This window comes from Marmota monax, unplaced genomic scaffold, assembly GCF_021218885.2.
Source record: "Marmota monax isolate L192 unplaced genomic scaffold, Marmota_monax_Labrador192_F-V1.1 WCK01_AAM20220418_F8-fsc00118, whole genome shotgun sequence".
NCBI lineage: Eukaryota > Metazoa > Chordata > Mammalia > Rodentia > Sciuridae > Marmota > Marmota monax.
The window spans coordinates 4,754,732-4,776,012 of NW_026695231.1; the positions used below are offsets into that span (position 1 = coordinate 4,754,732).

Below are 21,281 nucleotides of genomic sequence, written 5' to 3' on the forward strand. Positions count from 1 at the left end.
CTGATCAGAGATATGAATGGAAAGTACTCCCTCAAGGGATGGCTAACAGCCCAACTATGTGTCAAATTTATGTTAACAAAGCAATCCAGCCACTCAGAAATCAAAATCCTGAACTACAAATATTTCACTATATGGATGATGTATTATTAGCACACAAAGATAAAAACACATTGCTAGAATGTTATGCCACACTTACAAACTTATTAAAAAATTATGATCTAGAGATAGCAATAGATAAAGTACAATTAAATTTTCCAATTAATTATTTAGGAGTTCTATTATCCTCAACCATGGTCCGTCCACCAAAAATTCAAATACGAGTAGATCAACTCAAATCACTTAATGACTTTCAAAAGTTATTAGGAGACATAAATTGGATAAGGCCTTATTTAGGTATACCAACAGGAGAGTTGGGACCTTTATTTGATATCCTAAAAGGTCCATCAGATCCAAATTCACCCCGAATGTTAACGCCTGAAGCAAGAAAGGCATTAAAAATCATTGAAACATATATGGAAAATATGCATTTGGATAGAATTGATATAAGTTTGCCTTTATTATTTATTGTACTACCAACAAAAAATATTCCTACAGGAGTATTTTGGCAAGAAGGTCCATTATTATGGATACATTTATCTTATTCTCCTAACACTATTCTTACTAGGTATCCTGAGGCTGTAGGACAATTAATACTCAAAGGAATAAAAGCAGCAAAGGGAGTGTTTGGAATTTCTCCCAATAAAATTATTACTCCATATACTATGAATCAAATTGATGAGTTAGCTAATGAGTTAAATACTTGGGCAATAATCATGTGCAAATCTAATGTTTCATTTGATAACCACTTACCATCTAATCCTTTATTGTCTTTTTGGTCATTGCATCCTGTAATTTTTCCAAAAATGACAAGAAAAACACCTATCATGAATGCTCCAAATATATTCACTGATGGGTCAAATAATGGTACAGCAGTAGTTACCCCTGATCAAACTTTTACATTTTTAGTACCCAAACAATCAGCTCAAAAGGTAGAGCTTAATGCAGTTTTACAAGCTTTTGTGATGTTTAAAGATTCTGTATTTAATTTATTTTCTGATAGTCAGTATGTAGTTAATGCTATAGTATCTCTTGAAGATGCTGGTAGGATTTCCCCTTCTTCTACTGTTTTCTCTTTGCTTTCTACTATACAAAGTCTAATCTGGGACAGAAAAGATCCATTCTTTATAGGACATATCAGGGCACATACAGGATTGCCTGGAGCCCTTAGTTTGGGCAATGATTTAGCAGATAAAACTACACATGACATACATATTTTCTCTACACTAGAAGAAGCTATAAATTTTCATAAAAAGTTCCATGTCAATGCTAATACTTTACAAAAGCGTTTTAAAATAACTAAGGAACAAGCTAGAAAAATAATAAAACAATGTCAAAATTGTGTGACCTTTTTACCACAAGTTAATCTTGGAGTCAATCCTAGAGGATTGATACCTAACCATATTTGGCAGATGGACGTCACACACTTGCCAGAATTTGGAAAATTAAAATATTTGCATGTTACAGTTGATACTTCTTCTGGATTTTTGATGGGCTCCCTTCATGCCGGAGAAAAAACTAAAGATGTTATAGCTCATTGCTTACAAAATTTTGCCACTGTGGGTGTTCCAAAACAGTTAAAAACAGATAATGCCCCTGGTTATACTTCTACCTCTTTTAAACAATTTTGCTCAACATTTGGCATTACTCATATAACAGGAATCCCATACAATCCACAGGGACAAGGCATAGTTGAAAGAGCTCATCAAACTATTAAAATGTACTTATTAAAGCAAAAAGAAGGAATTGGGAAGGGGTATATACTCCCCAAAGATAAACTTAAAATAACCCTTTTTACTCTAAACTTTTTAAATTTGGATTCATCAGGACGTAGTGCTGCGGAAAGGCATATGTGTCCAAAAAATGTACATAAGCCCAAGGTACTTTGGAAGGATATTCTAACAGGACAATGGAAAGGTCCTGACCCAGTAATTGTCTGGAGTCGGGGGTCTGTTTGTGTGTTTCCACAGGGAGAACAGCAGCCGATTTGGATTCCAGAGAGATTAACCAAGGTCCTGACCCAGTGATTGTCTGGAGTCGGGGGTCTGTTTATGTGTTTCCACAGGGAGAACAGCAGCCGATTTGGATTCCAGAAAGATTAACTAAAGCGATTTCTACAGACCAAAAAGAAGATGATTTGGCTCAAATCCATAACAACTGATATCCAAAACTCCAGTTTGGCTATTCTTACATCTGCAACAGAACCAGGATGCTTTTTTCAATATCTATTTTATTATTGCCCTTTGCCATATCATGAAGTTCTATTTTGTTTTTTGAGCTCATACAGACCTAGGTTAATGTTTTGCTGATCAGTTCTATTTTTTGACTATAGAGTTTTTAAACATTGCAATGGAGATTTCACCTGTAAAAAGTTATAAGGCCTTTACTATAATGTTATGTGTTGTATGTATTATATTATGTGTGCACACTTGTGTTTTGTGTTATATGTTTGAATGTACGTATGTCCATATATCATATATGATGAGCGCTCATGATAAAATGGATCCAAATATTTTTTTTTCACGTGATTTATATGGTTTAATTTAAATTGGGTAAACAACTGTTGAGGATTGTTTTAATATGTAAACAAAAAAGAAGGTTAACAGATCTGTTTGTTTACTTTCGCCTTTCCTTTTCATTATATTTAATAATTCTCTTAAAGATAATGTAAATTGTTAAGAAAATTGTTTTCTTTTAGTGCCTTCTGGAATGTTACATAATTTTTTTCTTTAGCCATTATTGCCAGAATTCCTATCTTCATCCCAGTGCTGGTGAAGTCAAAGATAAAACCAATCTACAGCTTCTACAATAGCCATCACTGAACTGCTTGCAGAACTTGCCTGGACACATTGTGAGCTCACCTGTATGCATTGTGAACTATCTGTTGGTGCAGCGACTTGTGGTAGTGTTGGGGTATTTTTGCTGATGGTGTCACCGGTGGTACAATTTTTCAAAGGAGCCCTCAATTGGCTTAATGTCATGGCATTTTGCATCCTCCTCTACTAGTGATGGTCTAAAATTTGGGGGCCAACAGAGGTGAGGCAAAGAACCTCACCCCCCCACAGGTGCAAAGGCCTATCCACAAGTATGGCTGTATGCTGGACCGGTAGTCAGTGACGGGTATGATCCAATTGCAGTGGTACCAACCTAAGACAGGAGGCTGACGCCTAGAGGTCAGTTCATCCGATGACGGGTAAGGACCATATGTTGAATTGGACTGCCTAACAGGCACGGTCCCTAAGCCACATGCTTGTTGTTTAAACAGAGAGGGGGAGATGTTGAGAGCCACAGCCAAAGGCGCCCCAGCAAACTTCCAGCTGCCAGCAAACTTCCAGCTGCTGGCTGATGATTGGCTCACAGCGGCCCCAGCAACATCTAGCTGATTGGCTCCTCTGCGGTGATGCTCATTGGACTGTTTCCCTGCCCTTTCAGACCACGGAGCTGCTCATTGGGGGACTTTTTTGGCTCCGCCCACGTGACCCAGCCAATCGGCCTCAAGAGCAGGAGGATTGTGGGAGGTGGAGAGAAGCTTGTGGGGGAGAGAGAGGCTTGGAAAAAGCCGGTGGTGGCAGTTGAGGCTCTGAGGGTTTTTCCTGAGAGACTATTTTGTTTGTCGTGTGTGGTTCTAAAAATAAAGTTAGTTTCTTTTGACAAGTGGCTCCTGATTGTGCCCAGCCAGACTGCGGCATTACCCCATCTATCATTCTTCAAGGAGCAGCTCCATGCAGTCATGCAGACTTCCCTAATATTTTTAGATTTTTTTTTTCTGCTCTATTGTTCAAAACTTGTAAACATTATCCTTTTTACAAACAATTCTAAAATTGGGATACATTGATAGATAACAATTTGGCATGTATTCATTCTTCTTTCCTTTCTCTTTTTTTTCTCCTTTCTTCCGTGGACATAAAATTGAAGTGCATCTCAGAATTAATGGCATCTTAGGTTCTATAGAATGTGGTGTCTGCTGCTTTGGTATTTAACTGTGTGGACATATCCTGTTAAGACTATGTGGCAGAACTAGTTAGAGCTCATCAGATATCCACATGCTGCCTACTATGGGCAGATTTTTTGGACTCAGTTGGGCCCATGTGGCTGGTTCTGGCCAATGGATCAAGAACAGAAGTGACACGTGTCCCCTAGGCCAAGGAAGTTAAGCATTCTTGTGTCTCTTTCATCTCTCTCTCTTCCACAGCGAAATTGGGAGCCAATAGGTATTAAATACTCATTTATTTCACAGATTTGCAGTAATATGTACTCACCTGACAAGTGGACCATGAAGACTCCTTCTGCTGGGCTCCTACTAAGCAAAGACTCATTACACACCTAACATTTTAAAGAGGTAGTCCTGGGGTGCTGTTCCCACTTCTTCCTTTTCATCTCTGTGCTTTTTGTTATCTACACACTCAGCTAAACTTCATAGGCAATGTTCCTTTATGCCAATTACCTGTGGATGGGGGAGAAACAATCTTCAAAAGAGGTAAGGGAGAGCTTTGATTTCTAGTTTCCAAATATTTGACTGGAGACCTGACCAAGAATGTCAGCTTCAAAGTATTGGGCTCTTCCTACATGTTGGAAATATTCTGGCAGAGTTCACTGACTTCTTGAGAAGTCCTTGGGAATGACTGGTCCCTAGAGCAAGACGACTCTCTAGCTTCATTAAGAGTGCTCATTCTTTAGAGAATGTAATTCCAAATTCCCTTTTTGTATTGTCTCAGGACAATCCTGTTTGTGAAAATACCTTATGGTATTGCCCTCAATCTCAAAGTAAAGAGAAAGACTGTTTGCTTTGATGTAATCAGATTCTCTGGAATTTAATCCTATATCCTATTTATGGCTGAGCTAGCCATTCAAAATTAAAATGAACCTTTCATCCATGTGTATCATAAATGGGCATTTATCAGGATTATATGATTTTGCAATCCATCTGAATACGTAACCAGAATTTGTTTTCTTTCTGTTTCACTATGTAATTACCATGCAACAATAACAAAAGTGACATGTTTGAAGAACAGATAAAATGCTGTAAATTGGCCAGTAATGGTGATATTTCCTCATCTTCTGAAAAACCCATTTATTCTCTCTCAACAAATCAAGGCATTGTCAGCCCATACTCATCTTGTGGCCAGAGGGGCTCCACCAATTTCTGGACATGATTGAGTCTTGGAATGCAGATGAGGGCGACTAACGAAGGCTTTCAGCGAAGGCAGCTGGTCTTTGCTTGCCTCAATTTCTAAATCATCCATAATGGGGCCAAGACCTCCCAAGCACTAAAAAGAGCGAGCTGACATGCTGGACAAACTGTTAATTTTTTCCTGAAGAAGCTGCTATATTGCACATCTGTCACTGCAGCGCAGACAATTACTCACTGAGTCGGGGAAAAAAAAATCTGCCGCTTGTTTCTAGCTGAGTTGTTAAGGGGCCTAATGGAAAAACACAATGGCATGGGAGTCAACATGCTGGTTTCCCGTGTGCTCTGCAATTGTTTCCTCCGTTTGGAAGGCTGTCCTGTGATATTAAAATAGGACAAATAGACTAAGATGTGTTTTAAGAAATAAGAATTAGAAATAGTGTCATGAAAGCATCAGTGTATGAAGATGTGCGAGGGTCCAGAAGCAAGCTTTAGATGGTAGACCGCTGTATTCACTGCTGAGATCTAAAGACACTATTGCCAGTGTATTAGAAATGCTGTGCTTTTGCATTTTAAAACCCACACCATTTATGTCTGCTTCCAAGTGCTTCACATTCACCCCTAAATTATCTTATGACTTTCATACTTCCCATCTGCAACATGGTTTACTCGTATTTTTTCCATAATGGATTACAGCTACCCACGAGGAGCTACAGAAGTGCAGATTAGCACCATGGTCTCTAGCATAACTGTTGTTTCCTTTCCTTTCTTTTCTTTAAAAAAAAAACAAAACTCACTTGTTCAGTCTGTGAGATTCTGGCATATGAAAAAATTTATTTCACTAAGGGATTTGAAGAGTGTTTACTTTCAGAAAACATATATTGAGTTACTTTCCTATTTTTGTATTTACTAAAACATTGCTGTGTTCAAGAAGAATGAAAGTGTCTTATAAATTTAATAGGAAGATGCAAACAAGATAGTCTGGGCAGTTTTTATTTGGGACACTATAGTCTTATATCTACCTTCTTATAGCTGAAAAATCAAGCATTACATGTGTTTTTAAAATGTCAAGTGATTTACTTTGAAAATCTGAAGTAAAGGGCACAAAAACACCCAAAGAAACACACAAAAAAGCCTTTGCTACTTAACTTCATCCTTTAACAATTAAGGCGTAAACACACAGCATCCTGCAACACAACAGGAGTGAGGCCTGTGAATCTGAAATGATTTAAACTGTCTGACAATTCAAAGACATGAGACAACTCTAATGTACAGATAAAACTCAAAGTGGCAATAGTAGATCATACTCCTGGCAGTTAATGGCACTGACTCACTAGAGACAAATCTGGATCTACTTAAAATGTCAGGTGTGTAAAGTAATGAGTCTTTGCTTAGTAGGAACCCAGCAGAAGGAGTCTTCATGGTCCACTTGTCAGTTGAGTATATATTACTGCAAGTCTGTTAAATAAATGAGTATTTAATACCTGTTGGATGAAAGAAAAAATCCATGTTCTTTAACAACTTGACTTACTTTTTTTGGGAGCAAAGATAAAATTCAATCAAATAATGAAAGGTCTCTTGTAGTAAACAAAACTCAAACTTTGGTAACTATACCAAAATATTTAAAATACCCAAGCAGGTTTATGAGATACAACTTTCCAGAAGGAAATGGAGTGATTTTAACACATGTGCTTCTTTAAATGGTCAGAGAGAACTTGAACCTTGCTATGATGTTACAGTCACAGAATTCTTGAGTGGAAAGAGGCCTGCACCCAGATAATCTAGCCAGCTACAGGGGAAAACAAAAGTAAACAAGAAAATGTGTCAGGATAGGTCACAATCAGATATGAATACATTTGTGAGTCAAATATATTTACCAATGTTTTTCTCTAACTTTTTTTTAGATAAGAAAATTTTTCAAAGCTTAAAGTTCACAGTTTAACTACATGAATTAATGTTAATTGTCACAAGGTAGTAATTTTAAAAACAGTAAAGTATGTTCACCTTTATTTTTTATTACTTTAAGGTTAAGAGGGAAACATTTAAAGCCTAAAGACAATGACTGCTTATAAATAACATTCTTAAAACATTGTTTTATTCTCTCACTTCTTTGTTGTACCTTAATATAGCTTTCTGCCAAAGGAAAAAAGGCTAAAAAAAGTCTAAGACATTCTTTACTAACAATTTCATTTTACAATACCAATTTAGATCACTTTTTTTTTTGAAAAACAAAACAGAGGTGAAAATGGCTTTTAAAACTATGTCAACAGTGATTCTTGCCTTTTATGAAACATCTGCATAAGATGAAATGTACTGAAGAGAAGCAACTGTCAGTTAATTAGGAGAATACCAATTCACAGTATTAAAATAAACATATTAATAAAATGCAATATTTTTCAATCATGTCTGTTTTGTGTACATATGTGCACTGTAAACACATCTATATGTACACATCATCATGCCTATCTTCAACCCTACTGCTGAAACTTGCCTGATCACCACAGTACGAGTTATAAAATCTATGTGTTCAAATACTAAGACAATTAATTGGCAAATTTTAGTTAGCAAAGGGTTTTCTTTTAAAGAAGTGCCAGATAACTTACAAATAAGAGCAAACAAATTTGAGAAGAATGTAGCCTGAAAAATTTACTTAGGGAAAAGAAAGGAAAAAAGGAAATGATTCTAGCACATAGTTGGGTCAACATCAAGTACAAAGGAAAAAAGTACAAAGAAAAAAGAAATATCGTTAACATGGTCACGCTCAGACTCTCTTGGATAATTTGGATAAGAAGTGAAGAGACCTACCTATGCACTTAAAAAGTTTTAGCACAACTAATGAATCTGTTAAAAGAATGGTTTCATGAGGGAGCAGAAGAAATTTCTTACTATTTTTTTAGGGAGGTATGAATGATGTATTCTAAATCATCAACTCCTTTGGATGCTTTGGGGCATATTACCTGAAAGTATTATAACTACATATAAAACATAAGTCAGTGAGTTTCATATCTAAAAACCATTAGATTTCTATTAAAAATTGTCTTTTCTCCCATTAGTTTTAGGTACAATCAGAATATCAGATCTATGCTGATCTTTCTTAAAGACTGAATGGTGAAGGCATTTTCTATAGGAACAAGGGGTTAGCTTGGTGTGTTGTTCCTTCTCTACTTAGGGTGTTTATACGTATATTCTGCATAGTTAAATACTTCACTAGAATACAAAATGTGTTAAGCAGTCTGTGAGCCATATACAGGCTCTAGGTAAAATAACTTTCTTCTGTTAGTGGAAAATATGAAGATGGGATTTTGTGGGTAGTAGAGAAGCTAAGTAAACATCTTAAAGGAGTTGCTTTAGAAGATTTGTACCTGTCTCTGATGGCAGCAATAAAAAGCATTCATAAAGACTGTACTATTTAATTAAGGAGTGCCACTTTACCAGTTTGGTATATACACTGGCCTTCACTATTAGGGTTTTGCATCCATTAGAAAAAGGTAAAGTGAAAAACAACAGTCAAGTTCCAGGACCTTGACACCAGTGTTGCAATGGCCTCATTGTTAACAGTGGGTCCAAATGGGGCTTTTTGAAAATTCTGGGATTTTAAAAGATTTTCAGGCAATGGTATTAAAACAAAACAAAACAAAACAAAAACTTTTTGTATAGACCTTAGAACACTATTACAAAGAAATTTTAAGACCTATATGTAATCTCTCATTTCCTCCTCCTACTAAATAAGTAGAATGAACATTTAGAACAAAAACTCATTAAAAAATGGCAAATTTCTAAAGACAAACTTGTAGAAAGTAATCCTACAACAGGGTTATTATTTTATTTAGTATGAATGTTTCAAAAGAGCAAATCAACTGGTAGTCAATAGTTCCCTTAACACCCTGTCCTCTTACAATATCCCTATTTAGCAAATCACCAAGGCTTTCAAATGGTGGGCTGAACTTCCCTTCCTCATTGGCAAAATTTTGTGTAAGGGATCACCTGAAAAGGGTCTTTTATATGCATAAATCTTCTCTACTGATTTAAAACATTTTTTTTGGCAATAGGAAAGATGCTTCATATGGATTATCTCTACCTTTAATCAACCTGTAGAAACCATTTAATAATAATTATTAGTCCTTAGTAATAAAGATAATTACAAATCAACATTTTCTAAACTAAGAGCAATTTAGAATCTCTGATTCTATGAAGCAAATTATTCAGAAATAACCCCGTAAGAGGCGTAAAATAAAAATGAGTTGTTTTGCTAAAAGTAACAGTTTAGATCTTAAAAAGGTTAAGGCCATTGCCAGAAATCTAAATTCTTGGGAGACCTATTTAAATTGATTCAATTTACTCTAATGATTTAAATTTAAAAATCAGTTTACTAAACTTGAGTTGATCTTAAAAAAATATTAGCCTTTGGGATAAGAGAGGTAGATGTCTGGATGAATAGAATTTACAGTTCAGTCATGGTGAATTTAAAAAATACATTTTTTCTTTCAATAATTATTTTATGTTCTAAACAAGGTAAATTTTATAATATCTGCATTAAAATAATGTTGAGGGCACTCTGGTGATAACAATGATGAGGTTTATTTTTGTCACAATGTCTGAGGCAAACATTAATTGCTCTTTGTCATCTATGGACTTCTTACTACATTGTCCAAAGACAGAAAATTAATGGGTTTCACTGGTTAAAAATCCTTAAAATAAAGCCAAATTCAAGGAATATGAAACAGCCAAGACTATTAAGAGATTTACTTAGAACTCCACTGATGGGATGATTGGAGATACAATCCTTTCTGGACTATCCTATTTATGTTTCACATTTTTTGTGGGTGTAGTCTATCCTATTTTAGATAACAGTGCATGTGCTCACCTCTACCTGGGCATCATGCACAGACAAGAACTGAGCAAAGCATTAGAAAGCATTGACATCTGAGATCAAAATAAATAAAATAAATGAACTTTTCTTCATACTTAGAAACAGTTGGAAATTACTGAAAAAATGTATAGGGTTTATGTTTTCACTTTAGCACCATGAACTGTGATGAAACCCTTTTCTAACACGATGTTAGGACTATGTGCAGTTAGGAAACTAGAGTGATGAGTCTGAGGCAACCTAGATTTCTGCTTCAAAGCCAGCAACCATATGATCATTTTAGAACTATGGGATAAGTGAATAAAAATTGTAAAACATTTCTTCTTGGCTTTTTGTTCTTAGGCAGATTTTCCTGAACTGGGGGTAGTAGCTGTAGGAGTGCTTTTTGGTAGAGGAAATCCGAGTCCCAATCCTTTTGGCCTCTGCATGGCTTGAATTGGCTCAGAGATCCCCTTGCCATCTCTTCCAAGGCCCGACCCAGGTGTCCAGCCCATATTCTGAAGCATTCGGTTTCCAATGTTGTTTTCTAGAATTGGCTGGGCGTTTTCACCTACAAATCCTGAAATGAGAAAATGACAATATACTTTAGTATGGACACAGGTGAAGATCTTCTGAGGCCAAAAAAACCCATGTTCTCTTGTTTTTTTTTTTTTGGTAAGGTCTCAGAGAGCATTGTTTATTCATTTTTGGGTATCTATTATCATAGAGGAAACAATGGAAGAAAGATACTACTTAGAATTTCAATTCTACCATTTAGAAGCAGGGTAATTTAGTAGCTATTTAATTTCTCTGGGCTTCTGTTTTCGCATATGTAAAACAGGCACAACACAACATACACTGCCTATTGCACACAAAGGGATGAGATCTTGTATGTAGAAGAAAGTCCTCTGAAAACCATGAATATTCTACAAATGGATTTATTTTCATTACCATGTTAGCCTTATGGGTATTCTGAAAATTGCTGAGTTTACACCCTATATGCCTGGGACCTTGACATGCAATAAAATCAAAACTCATATGAAACCAAACCAAACAAAAAGCACAACTGATGACATCCTGAATTCCTAGGAATTTACACTCTTATGAACCTCTTCTTGTCACTCACTATTCAGTCTCTTGCATCCCTTCTTCTCTTCACACTTCATGTTTTAAGGTAAACAGAATCAGGTCAAGAGGGAAAATCAGAGAAAATAATATTGAATACATACATCTTCACAACAGTCCTCCTTAAGTCTCTTTAAAGATTTACAGGATGACTGTTGTATCGACATACCAGCTCCATCCTGGTATTTAGAGTATTTCTGCTCTGAAATATACATAGTGTCTTCTAGACAGTTGGAAATGGGCAGCTTAATACTCTCAAAGGCTCATGATTCAGACATCTCCTTGGTATCAACATAATCCTCCCTCCCCTCCACCTCTTTCCCTTCATCACTGATCTCCTCCTGACTCAGGATTATGAGAGTAATTTCTTCCCTACTCCTACACTCTTCCACTTGAAGACAAAAGTTTTAGAACTCTCTTTTCTACTCCACTGAGATTCTGTCAGGATGGTAATATAAGGCACAGAAGGATCTTCAAGCATCAATAACAATAATAAAATTGATTTTGAAGGTCCTTTATCAAACATTTTGGTATTCTCATTATTCATATAGTTTAGGATTCAAAATGTTAACAATAATAATCTTTGTCACTTGCTAAATTCAATACAGGGAGTAAGAACTAAGTTATACAATAATCATTTGGCTTTAAACTTATCAAACGGATTCTTAGTTCATTGAAACAAGTACCTTGACATGGAACGGGAAAAAAAAAAGTCTCTGAGAACGTGCAGTTAGAATAGTAGTGGCTGATATAAAGAGAAAACTTTTGACTAACAATAATTTACTGTTTGATCAGGACAAATAAGCATAAATAGGGATTGTGTGTGTGTGTGTTTGTGTTTGTGTGTGTGTATGTATGTATGTATGTATGTGTATGAGAGAGAATAAAGGATGGAGTTCTTGGTTATAAAAAAAGAACAGCCTTTTATCAAAAATCATGCTAATATAACAAAAAAGCAATTGGGTTTTTATTTTGAAATTATGATTATGGTGGCAACCCAGACAGACCTTGAAGTTATGTACAAAAGAGCAGCTGCTGATCAGGTATGCCAGGGCAATGCTTTAGCATTTTGTATACTATTCCTGATTTTTCAATGATTGCCATGAGTTAATTTAATTCTGTCCATAAGCTAAAATCAGATCAGAGGTCTAATGCTGCCGTAAGGCTACACATCTGTTTATTTTTGGTATAACAGCTTGCAAAAGTTCAACTTCAAAATTTGTTTAATATTTAAGAAAAAATATGAGGCCAATTTAAATCTCTCTACAGACGGCTAAATGATGGTCAATTTTCATTTCTAAAGTGAATAGCAAGTGATAACTGATTCACTATGATATTTTAAAATGCTGGTATTTTAAGCATCGAGGCTTAGGGGTGGTCACTCTACTCTCAAGCATGTAATTTTATAAAAATGGAAAAAACCTCATTCCCTCTCATTTTTTTTTAAATGCTGGTTTCATTTCTTGTTTTCCTAAAGATAAAGTAAAATGAAGCAGTTTCTTGTACTTAGAAGAAATAAAGAAGGACATTTAATTCCTCAAATCTAAGTCTTTTCATATAGAAATACAATCTTAAAAAAAAAAGTAATAGATACTTCATTTTTCAAGGAAAATGATTCTACAGCAAGATTCCCTGTTGGTCTCTCATCCTTATTTTATGAGATTAAGACCTGGGAGTGGAACAACTCAGTCTCAACACAGTATCTACCACTACCATAATTTCCTTTTCGTTTGCTCCTGGCAGTGCTAAATCCTTTAAGTCCTTTCCTAGAAGGCTCTCCTTCTGCTTGGGCAATTGTAGCAAAATGTAGCCTACTAACCCTTCTGCATGCTCCTGCTCCCAGCCCTGCCTGCTGGATCTCATATCTATTACAGCCAAGTCAGTCCTTTCCCCTCAAATCTTCCAAAGAGTACTGTGGAGGGCAATTCACTTGCGTAATTGGCTCAAGAGATGAAAATCTTGTATCGGCCTCTCTTAGCCACTAATCTATCCAGCTGACTGCAAGCCTAATTGGCAGCTTGTTTAGTAATTTGGCTCCTAAAGTGTTGTATTGATGTTGGATCAACAGCCAATAGAAGGGGAGGTGACACATGCTGCTTCCCATATAACAGCCAGTGGACTCCGCCTCTGTCCCTGCCCTGTGTTCAGAGGCATTTATTAGTTCACGATCACTCTTTCTTCCCTCTTCTTTTCCATATGACTTTACTGAGTGGTACAGCTATTATTATTGTTAATGATGTTATTTAAATGTTGAGTTACAACACTGTACTCTTCTCAGTAACAAATTTAGGGACATAGGTTTTTCATAATAAGAACTCAAGGGGTAGCATTAACTAAGCACAATTTGAGAAGTGAGAAAGTGGTTGTCAAATGTTTTATTTCAATTGCTAATACAAAAAAAGCCCCATTAATTCAGACTATTCTGTATTTTATCTGAAATGTCAGACATTTTTCATTGTGACTCACTGAATAAAATCAGTTTGAATAACTAATTGCTTAAAAATACAATATACTTGTTTTATAAATAATAGAAATTCAATGCAAAACCATTTCTTTCTCTTTAGTTTCTTTTTCTTAAGTGATGAAAACTTTGAATCAAAGACAGGATCTGTTATTGCCCTTGGAAGAGCGAGTGTTTGGAGGACTAGATGCTTTGGTAATACAAAACTATATTTCTTAGAGAATGATTATGGAACAAAGAATATGCACTTTCACAAAAGTAAGTCTTACAACAAAAAACTGTAGTTGCAAAGATACAGAGGGCTGTTTATAGTCTGTTTACTATGTATTAGGCATGTGGAACACTGGGTTATGTATGTGACATCATTTCTATTCCTTATAACTATTGGCAAGGGGGGGAGGAATATCCACTCCCTCACCCTCCCACCCCCGGTACTGGGGATTGAACCCAGGGGCACTCTGCCACTGAGCTACATTTGCTCCTATTCCTCTTAATGTTTTTTTTTTTTTTTTAAATCTGGAGACAGGGTATCATTAAGTTGCCAATGCTGGTCTCAAAATTGCAGTTTCAGGCAACTCCTGAGGCAGTTTCCCAAGATTCTGGGATTACAGGTGTACGCCACCATGCCAGGCCAAGGAAGAATTCTTAATGGTCCTCAGAGAGATGAAGTCACATGATGGCACAGCAAATAAGTAACAATTCAAACTTTGGTTAAGCTTACTCCAAAAGCATACATACCTTCCAATACCTCCACTGTCTTCCTATGACACATTCTTAAATGAGTCCAAATGTTAGCCTTTCTGTTGAATCAGAATTAAACTCCTGTAATCAAGTTTCCATCATTTCTTCTGCCACATTTTCCCAACCAACTGGTATTTGATTCTTTTCCAAGGTTTCCAACTCCTAGAAAACTTACTAGTTTAAAAAAGCATCACAAGTTTGACTAAAGAGACTGCAATACCTCAAGATTCATTCTGCTATAAATCCAGCTACTCTAGTTTTCTTTGGCTACTATTTAAATTATGTTTTAGTTGTATTTATTATAAAAAGCATACACTGAGTTTTATTCTTTTATTCCCTGATGCCTTTACTCCATTTACATTCATTGTGATTACTGATATGCCTAGGTTTATCATTACTATGTAATTTATATTACTTAATGCTATTAACCTAGCTTTTTCCATGAATTTTTTACTTTTTGTTTGGCATCTATTCCTTTTTTATTTTAGTTTCATAACTATGCACTTTTTCTATTTGTTTCAGAAATTATCTTTAAAAGTCAAAATGCATATCTGATTTATTTCTTCACATATTACACATTATTATTGTCCAGAATTTTACATTCAAATTTAACCATCTTCAAGGTCATTGTTATAGTCATTATGATTACTTTTGTACATTCAGTCTTAGTTTAGCTTTAAGTACTTGTTCAACAATTTCCTTGTTCATCATTCCTTCATGATTTTCATTTTTTAAAAACGTATTCTGTTTTCTTCTATCCAAGGAATCAAATTTAGTAATTATCAATTTTTACCTAAAATTGACTTCATTTATCCTCACTCTTGGATGATAGTTTAATTGGACATATAATTTTAGGTTGATTTGGTTATTTTACCTCAGCACTTTGAAAATTTTATCCCCAGAACGGCATTAGTATTTTAAAGTTTGTTATCAGTAAAATTTCATTCCTATATAGGTGAAATATTTTCTTCTTGGTTGCTCTTAAGTTCTTCTCTTTATTTTTGGTTTTCAAGTTTTATTACAATGTGTTCAGATATGGTTTTATATTTAATATTTTCCAATATAGACTTGTAATTTAAAATATAATATTTGGGTTATATTTAGTTTAAAAAATTCTGTGCTGTCTTCTTGAATACTGCCCCTCTCTCATCTTCCTTCTGAAAATTCTATTGCAAGATCCCCAGCCTCTCTTCTATATTTTTCATCTTTTTATCTCTTTGTGCTGCTTTTGATTATTGAGATTTATGGTAAAATTTTCACCTGTATCTAACCTTCCATTAACCCAACCAGTGATCTTATAATTTTCAAAACCCATAAAATAACCTTTAATTTCCACTTGGTTCTTTACCACAACTGTCTTTTCCTTTTCCACAATTATTCCCTTTCATTTTTTATCTTTTTCTATAACTAAGTTTTTAGTCTTGGTTTATGAGATCATCTTCAGTAAGCTTTAATTTACAGGGCTTCTTTGTGGCCTGGGTTGTAGCATGTACCTTATTATGGTTTGGTGTGAGGTGTCCCCCAAAAGCTCATGTGTGAGACAATGTAAGAAGGTTCAGAGGAGAAATAATTGGGTTATTGAGAGTCTTGACCCAATCAGTGAATTAATCCCCTGATAGGGATTAACTGAAATGGTAGGATACAGCTGGAGGAAGTGGGAATTGGGGGTGTGGTTTTGGGGTATATATTTGTATCTGGCCAAGGGAGATCTCTATCTCTGCTTTCTGATCACCATGTGAGCTGCTTCCCTCTGCCATACTCTTCTGCCTCTATGTTCTGCCTCACCTCGAGCCCTGAGGAATGGAGCTGGCCTTCTATGGATTAAAACCTCTGAAACTGTGAGCCCTCAAATAAACTTTTCTTTCTCTATGATTGTTCTGGTCAGATCTTTTAGTCACAGTGGTGAAATAGCTGACTCAAAAACATACCTCTAAGTAGTTCTGCATTTGTTTCCGAGACCATTTTTTTTTTTAAGGCTTAGTGTAATTTAAAAAAAAATTCATATGAGGGCCACCTCTTTGTTGTAAATCTTCAGAGATATTTCTAGCAGAAGTCCAAGTAGAAACAAAATTCTTATTATTCCCTGTGCCTATGGGTGGGTTTGTCTCTAATCTGTCCATTTAGATGGTGATTTTAGAGGTTCTGACTTCACAAGCAGCTTTACACTCAGCCCTCAGGCTGAGGAAGGATGCTAACAAACTTGACTCAAAGGTTTCAAGATTGGTACATGTGGGCGTGGGGGCTATGCAGCACCATGTTTTCTAGTCTTGAATATTTCCCTTACTTTCCTGCAGTCTCAACTATATAACTAAAAAAGATGACTTTACATTTTATTCAGCATTTCCAGATAGTCTGAATTTGACTATTTTTTCATGATTTAGTCTTTCACATTGTCAGGAACAGCAACTGTTTTCAAGCTTACATGTTTACTGACCCTGTCTATAAGTATTGTTGAACTAAATGATAATGGAGGACTATTAAGACTCTACTAAAACACAGAACTGAATGGTGGCTCAGTGGTGTATGTGTCAAGAGATGAAGGGTTGCATATTTCCTAGGATTTTGCTATTCATTCAGATAGAGTTTGGCTTCAGAATTAGCAACAACAGTTCCCTCAGAAAAGCCTATTTTAAAATCCTGGAAGAGACAAGATAATTGACGGTGCTCACATAGATTAAATGAGGAAAGAAAATAAAAATATAATCAACAGAAAGATAAGTTTGGACAACTGAAGAAATCCAGCACTTTGGAAAACAGCTTGGTTAGATCAAACATTTCACATATATGACTTATTTAAAAGCATATCTTTTAAACCTACTCACTAATTATTATTATTTACAACCTGCCTTTCCTGCCTTAAATATTCATAAAGACTATTTTCCTGTTGAAATATCAGTAGGATGGGAGGAAAAAATTGAAAGATCACAAAAGCTGCAATGTTATCTCTTGTTGAGAACTCTCACATGTACATGGAAACAGAGCTATTTTGCAGCAATACCAAAAAATAGGCATGTCTTTTGTACAACTTGAAATGTATAGGATAAAGGATGACTTTGTACAATGAATATTTTCACTATATTATTTTAATAGAAAGCAAAATAGTGACAGGCAAACCTAATTGTGAATAACAATGAATTTAGTACTGTATAGTTAGTAAAAAAATTTTTAAATGCAGTAGCCACAAATCCTCAGTAAGCTACTACTTCTACCCAAATGCAGACCACAGCCAACATTGATGCTTGCCTTTTAAAAAAGTTTTAATAATATTCTTCTTATTTTGTTCACTGCTTTTCTTCACCTTTACAGATGACATTTTTCAAACTATAAAATGCATTCTGCTGGCAAACCTTCTTGCTTCAATAGTTCTCAATTTTATAATAGTAAATCTACATCCTTGCTACAGAGACATCCACTATCTTTTGGTATGTGACTTTGAATGAGGCAGAGAACAAGCTATACATTAAAAAAATCAATATCTAACCTTATCAATATTCATTTTACTTTGTCAATACAAAATACAAAGGCGAAAGAGCAGTAAATAAGCTAAAGCACTGAAATAAATTTGGTGTTCCTGTCACAATTAATAAATGTTCAGCCGATAACACTGCTGGCTGGTTTAGAGCCTTCTAAAGCAACTGAAATTATACTTCAATACTATTGCTAAAAAAGGGTGAGAAAATTTTTCACTACACTATCAGGTAAACATGATAAGACTTTGGGTTATCAATTTTAAATTTTTAAAATATATTATTATTTATTATGAAAATAATACATAACTGTTGATCTGGAGAGTCAAACTGTTATTAAACCCAATCTAGGATTAAAAAATTAAAAGTGTCTAGATACAAGTTTTTGACAATTTTTTTGTAAATCCCTTCTATACTTGCTGTTTGCATAATATTTCATATAGAAGTCAAAGGATTATCAACAAATATTCAAGTTCTCAGTCTTTTAAATCTTCCTATTTTCAATGTGAGCATTTTCTCCTCTTGTGTTTTTCCAACAGACTTATTGTCAGCTATTGGCAAAAGAACTGTGAAGATATATCTTAATTCAGTGTTTTTTAGGAAAACACTCATCTTTAAGGGCCCGTGACAATGGCTGGAATATTATATTAAACATAATCCTACATGCTAGCTCAACTTGGTAAGTTTACAAATAGAACTGACTTTATTACGTGAATGTCTATATTCCAGAATTTGAAGATTATAATTTTCAGGGAAAATATGGTGTAGGATTCATAACCTCATTATCAAAGTGTATTTATGCAAAAGCATTTCTTACATGAATTTGGATAATAATCTTCACCTTAGAGCTGATTCATTAGTATTAGAAGATATTCTATTTAAAACTGAGGACTTTTAAATAACCTCAATTTCTTCCTCTTTGACAGGAACAGTTATGCATAGATTTAAAAATCTGCATTGAAAATGAGTAACATACTTCTATTCCATTATTTTTTGAGTAACTAAGAAAAAGACATTCTATTTCTATGAATTTTATCTTTTAAGTACAAATCTGGTAATAAAATAAGAATCCTGAATCTTAAGAGAATCAACAGTTTTGAAATATAGCATACAGACTATGCTGGTATAAACTGTGACAACAACCTCTGTTAGGCTAGAGTTTAACGTTTGAACCTATACTCTGTATAAATGATTTCCTCTGATGTTACTGAGTTGTAACATTCAAATTGCCTTGTAGAAATAATTATATTACCCTTTCCTCAACCACTGTGCATTTTCCTTCTCACTTCACATGTGCTCAGTGTTTGGACCTGACCCTGATATTATTTTCTTTCCCTTACTGCTGCCGATGGGTGCTTTAGTAGTATTCCTAAGATTGTTCTTATACTGTTTCTACCACTACTGTTTGAATCATTGAGAGAGGAGGATTCAGGAGACCATTCAAGTGGAATGGGGATGAAACCTGCACCTGCCTTATGAGAACTCTGAATGAAGTTCTTATGACATGTCTTTGATCTAAAATGGGACTATATATTCCTTATGAAGAGACACATTAGAAATATCTAATAAATATTCTGTATTTCTACACAGTAATAGTGGGACAAATCTATAAAATTGAAGACAGATAATAGTGAGTTCAAATCAACATATGTACTTAGGACAGTTATATATATATTTTCTCACAAAATATGCTGTTATAAAAAGAGCAAGGGATCAAGGGTCATAAAGACTAAGGCTTGACATCTCTCCTATATGCTCAATAATTTTGTTGTCTTAAGTAGCTAACCCCAGTTTCCTGCATTTTAATTTTATGATCTGTAATGTAATGATAACAACACCCACCTTATACAATTGCTATCAAGAAGAAATAATAAAATTTCTGGCATATCCTAGGTGCTGAATAAATGGTAAATATTATCCTATATAAATCCTAGTACTCTATATATGCAGGCATCTCCTAATTGCAAATCCTGAAGATTCAATACAGCTAGGGGAGGATGATCAGGTATTATAAGTAAATGTATAATCTTATAATATAGTCCCTTACATGGAACAACTGCATAGGAATGTTTGAATTTTAAGTTATTCTTCAAATTTCTAGTGCGAACTAGGGAATAGTTTCCCTCAATAGACAACATAAGTTTCATGTGTTTGACTTTCTTCAAACTCACCACAAAAATTCTCAAGTCTATCTATTTATATACATATATCTTTTTTCTTTTCACTGCTTATTCTTCTGTTGCTATGAATCTTATTTTCATATTCTACAATTAAAATCACTTTTCTTACAACAGGATCCTCAAATGAATTTGAGAAGGTTTATAAATCAGAATGTTTAAGGATCCCAGGCAACAGGTCAAGGTCATTCATCTTTGTAACAAGTGTGTAAGCTGAAAACATTTCCTCATAGTCAGAGTTTGCTGCATTGTAAATGCATGCGTGTTAGCCATGGTTTATTCATAGATAGGTGTTGTCTACATTTTAATGCCCCGTTAGCTTCCTTCTGTCACTGACTTGTCTGTGCCTCCCTTACCACTGCTCTTACACGAGGTCTTGAGATACATACTAATTTTATTTACATCCTTCACTACCACGCATGGCTCTCTTTGCTCTCCCAAGAAGACTTCCTGCCCTTCTGCCCCATTGTGAGTTTCCTCTGCTCAGTACTTACAGTTTTCTAAATGACATCATTTTTGAGGTAGAAGTGAGAGGTTTTTTTTTTTTTTTTTTTTTTTTTTTTTTTTTTTAAGATTAATGCTGCTGAAATAAGGAAAGATGAACCCAAGATTGCTGAACTGGGCCTAGGAACCACACTGCAACATTCATGAGTCAGCTCCCAGTCTACTCCAACATGGGGCTTGTGCTTAATGTTGCTGTGATATTTTTTGAATTTATTATTGGGGTTATTTGTTGTTTCATCTACTTATGCCTTATTTTCCCAGTAATTCTGAAAATTTCTGGAGGCCGAAGATATGGCCTTTAAGAATTGTGTATCCTTTGACACCTCATGCAAAATCTTACCATTTGGGCAGAGGTGTAGAAAGTGTTTCATTGACTGGCTACCTGGAAAATCTACACAAGAAACATGTGATGCATCCTGATAATAAAAGCAAATGATATATTTTAATAGTTTCTTGCAATTGGGCCTTTTTTTCCCCCAGTGCAAGTGATTAAGAACTATCTATATTTTACTCTTGATGATTTATGAACTCTACATTTGTGCTCCACTCCAATCCCTTTTTTGTTTTACCTGCAGTAGTAGGTCCGGGTAAAGGTGCGGCTTTTCTTCTCCTTTTGATGTCTCCTGTGCATAAGGATCCTAAATGCATGCTTGTTTGCCTACAAGTAATTATCAGAAAAAAAACTATTAACAAAGAGGAAAAAAATGACACATAAATACACAGCTTGTATAATCTG

The 21,281-nt window shown here is 35.0% G+C and overlaps 1 protein-coding gene across 2 annotated transcripts in view; it reads right to left on the bottom strand.

Annotated features, from left to right (window-relative positions):
* Positions 1 to 7,199: 7,199 nt before the first annotated feature.
* Positions 7,200 to 21,281, bottom strand: part of Gpatch2 (G-patch domain containing 2) — a 185,760-nt gene continuing 171,678 nt past the window's right edge. Inside the window, exons 9-11 of one of the 2 annotated variants that reach the window (XM_058577056.1) lie at positions 21,115 to 21,203; positions 14,395 to 14,456; positions 10,545 to 10,650 (exon numbers count right to left, since the gene is read on the bottom strand). In XM_058577056.1, the coding sequence (XP_058433039.1) occupies positions 14,431 to 14,456; positions 21,115 to 21,203 (115 nt within the window). In that variant the 3' untranslated portion in view covers positions 10,545 to 10,650; positions 14,395 to 14,430. Of the gene's footprint in view, positions 10,651 to 14,394; positions 14,457 to 21,114; positions 21,204 to 21,281 lie in introns of both variants that reach the window. The other variant, XM_046438410.2, reaches the window with a different exon arrangement.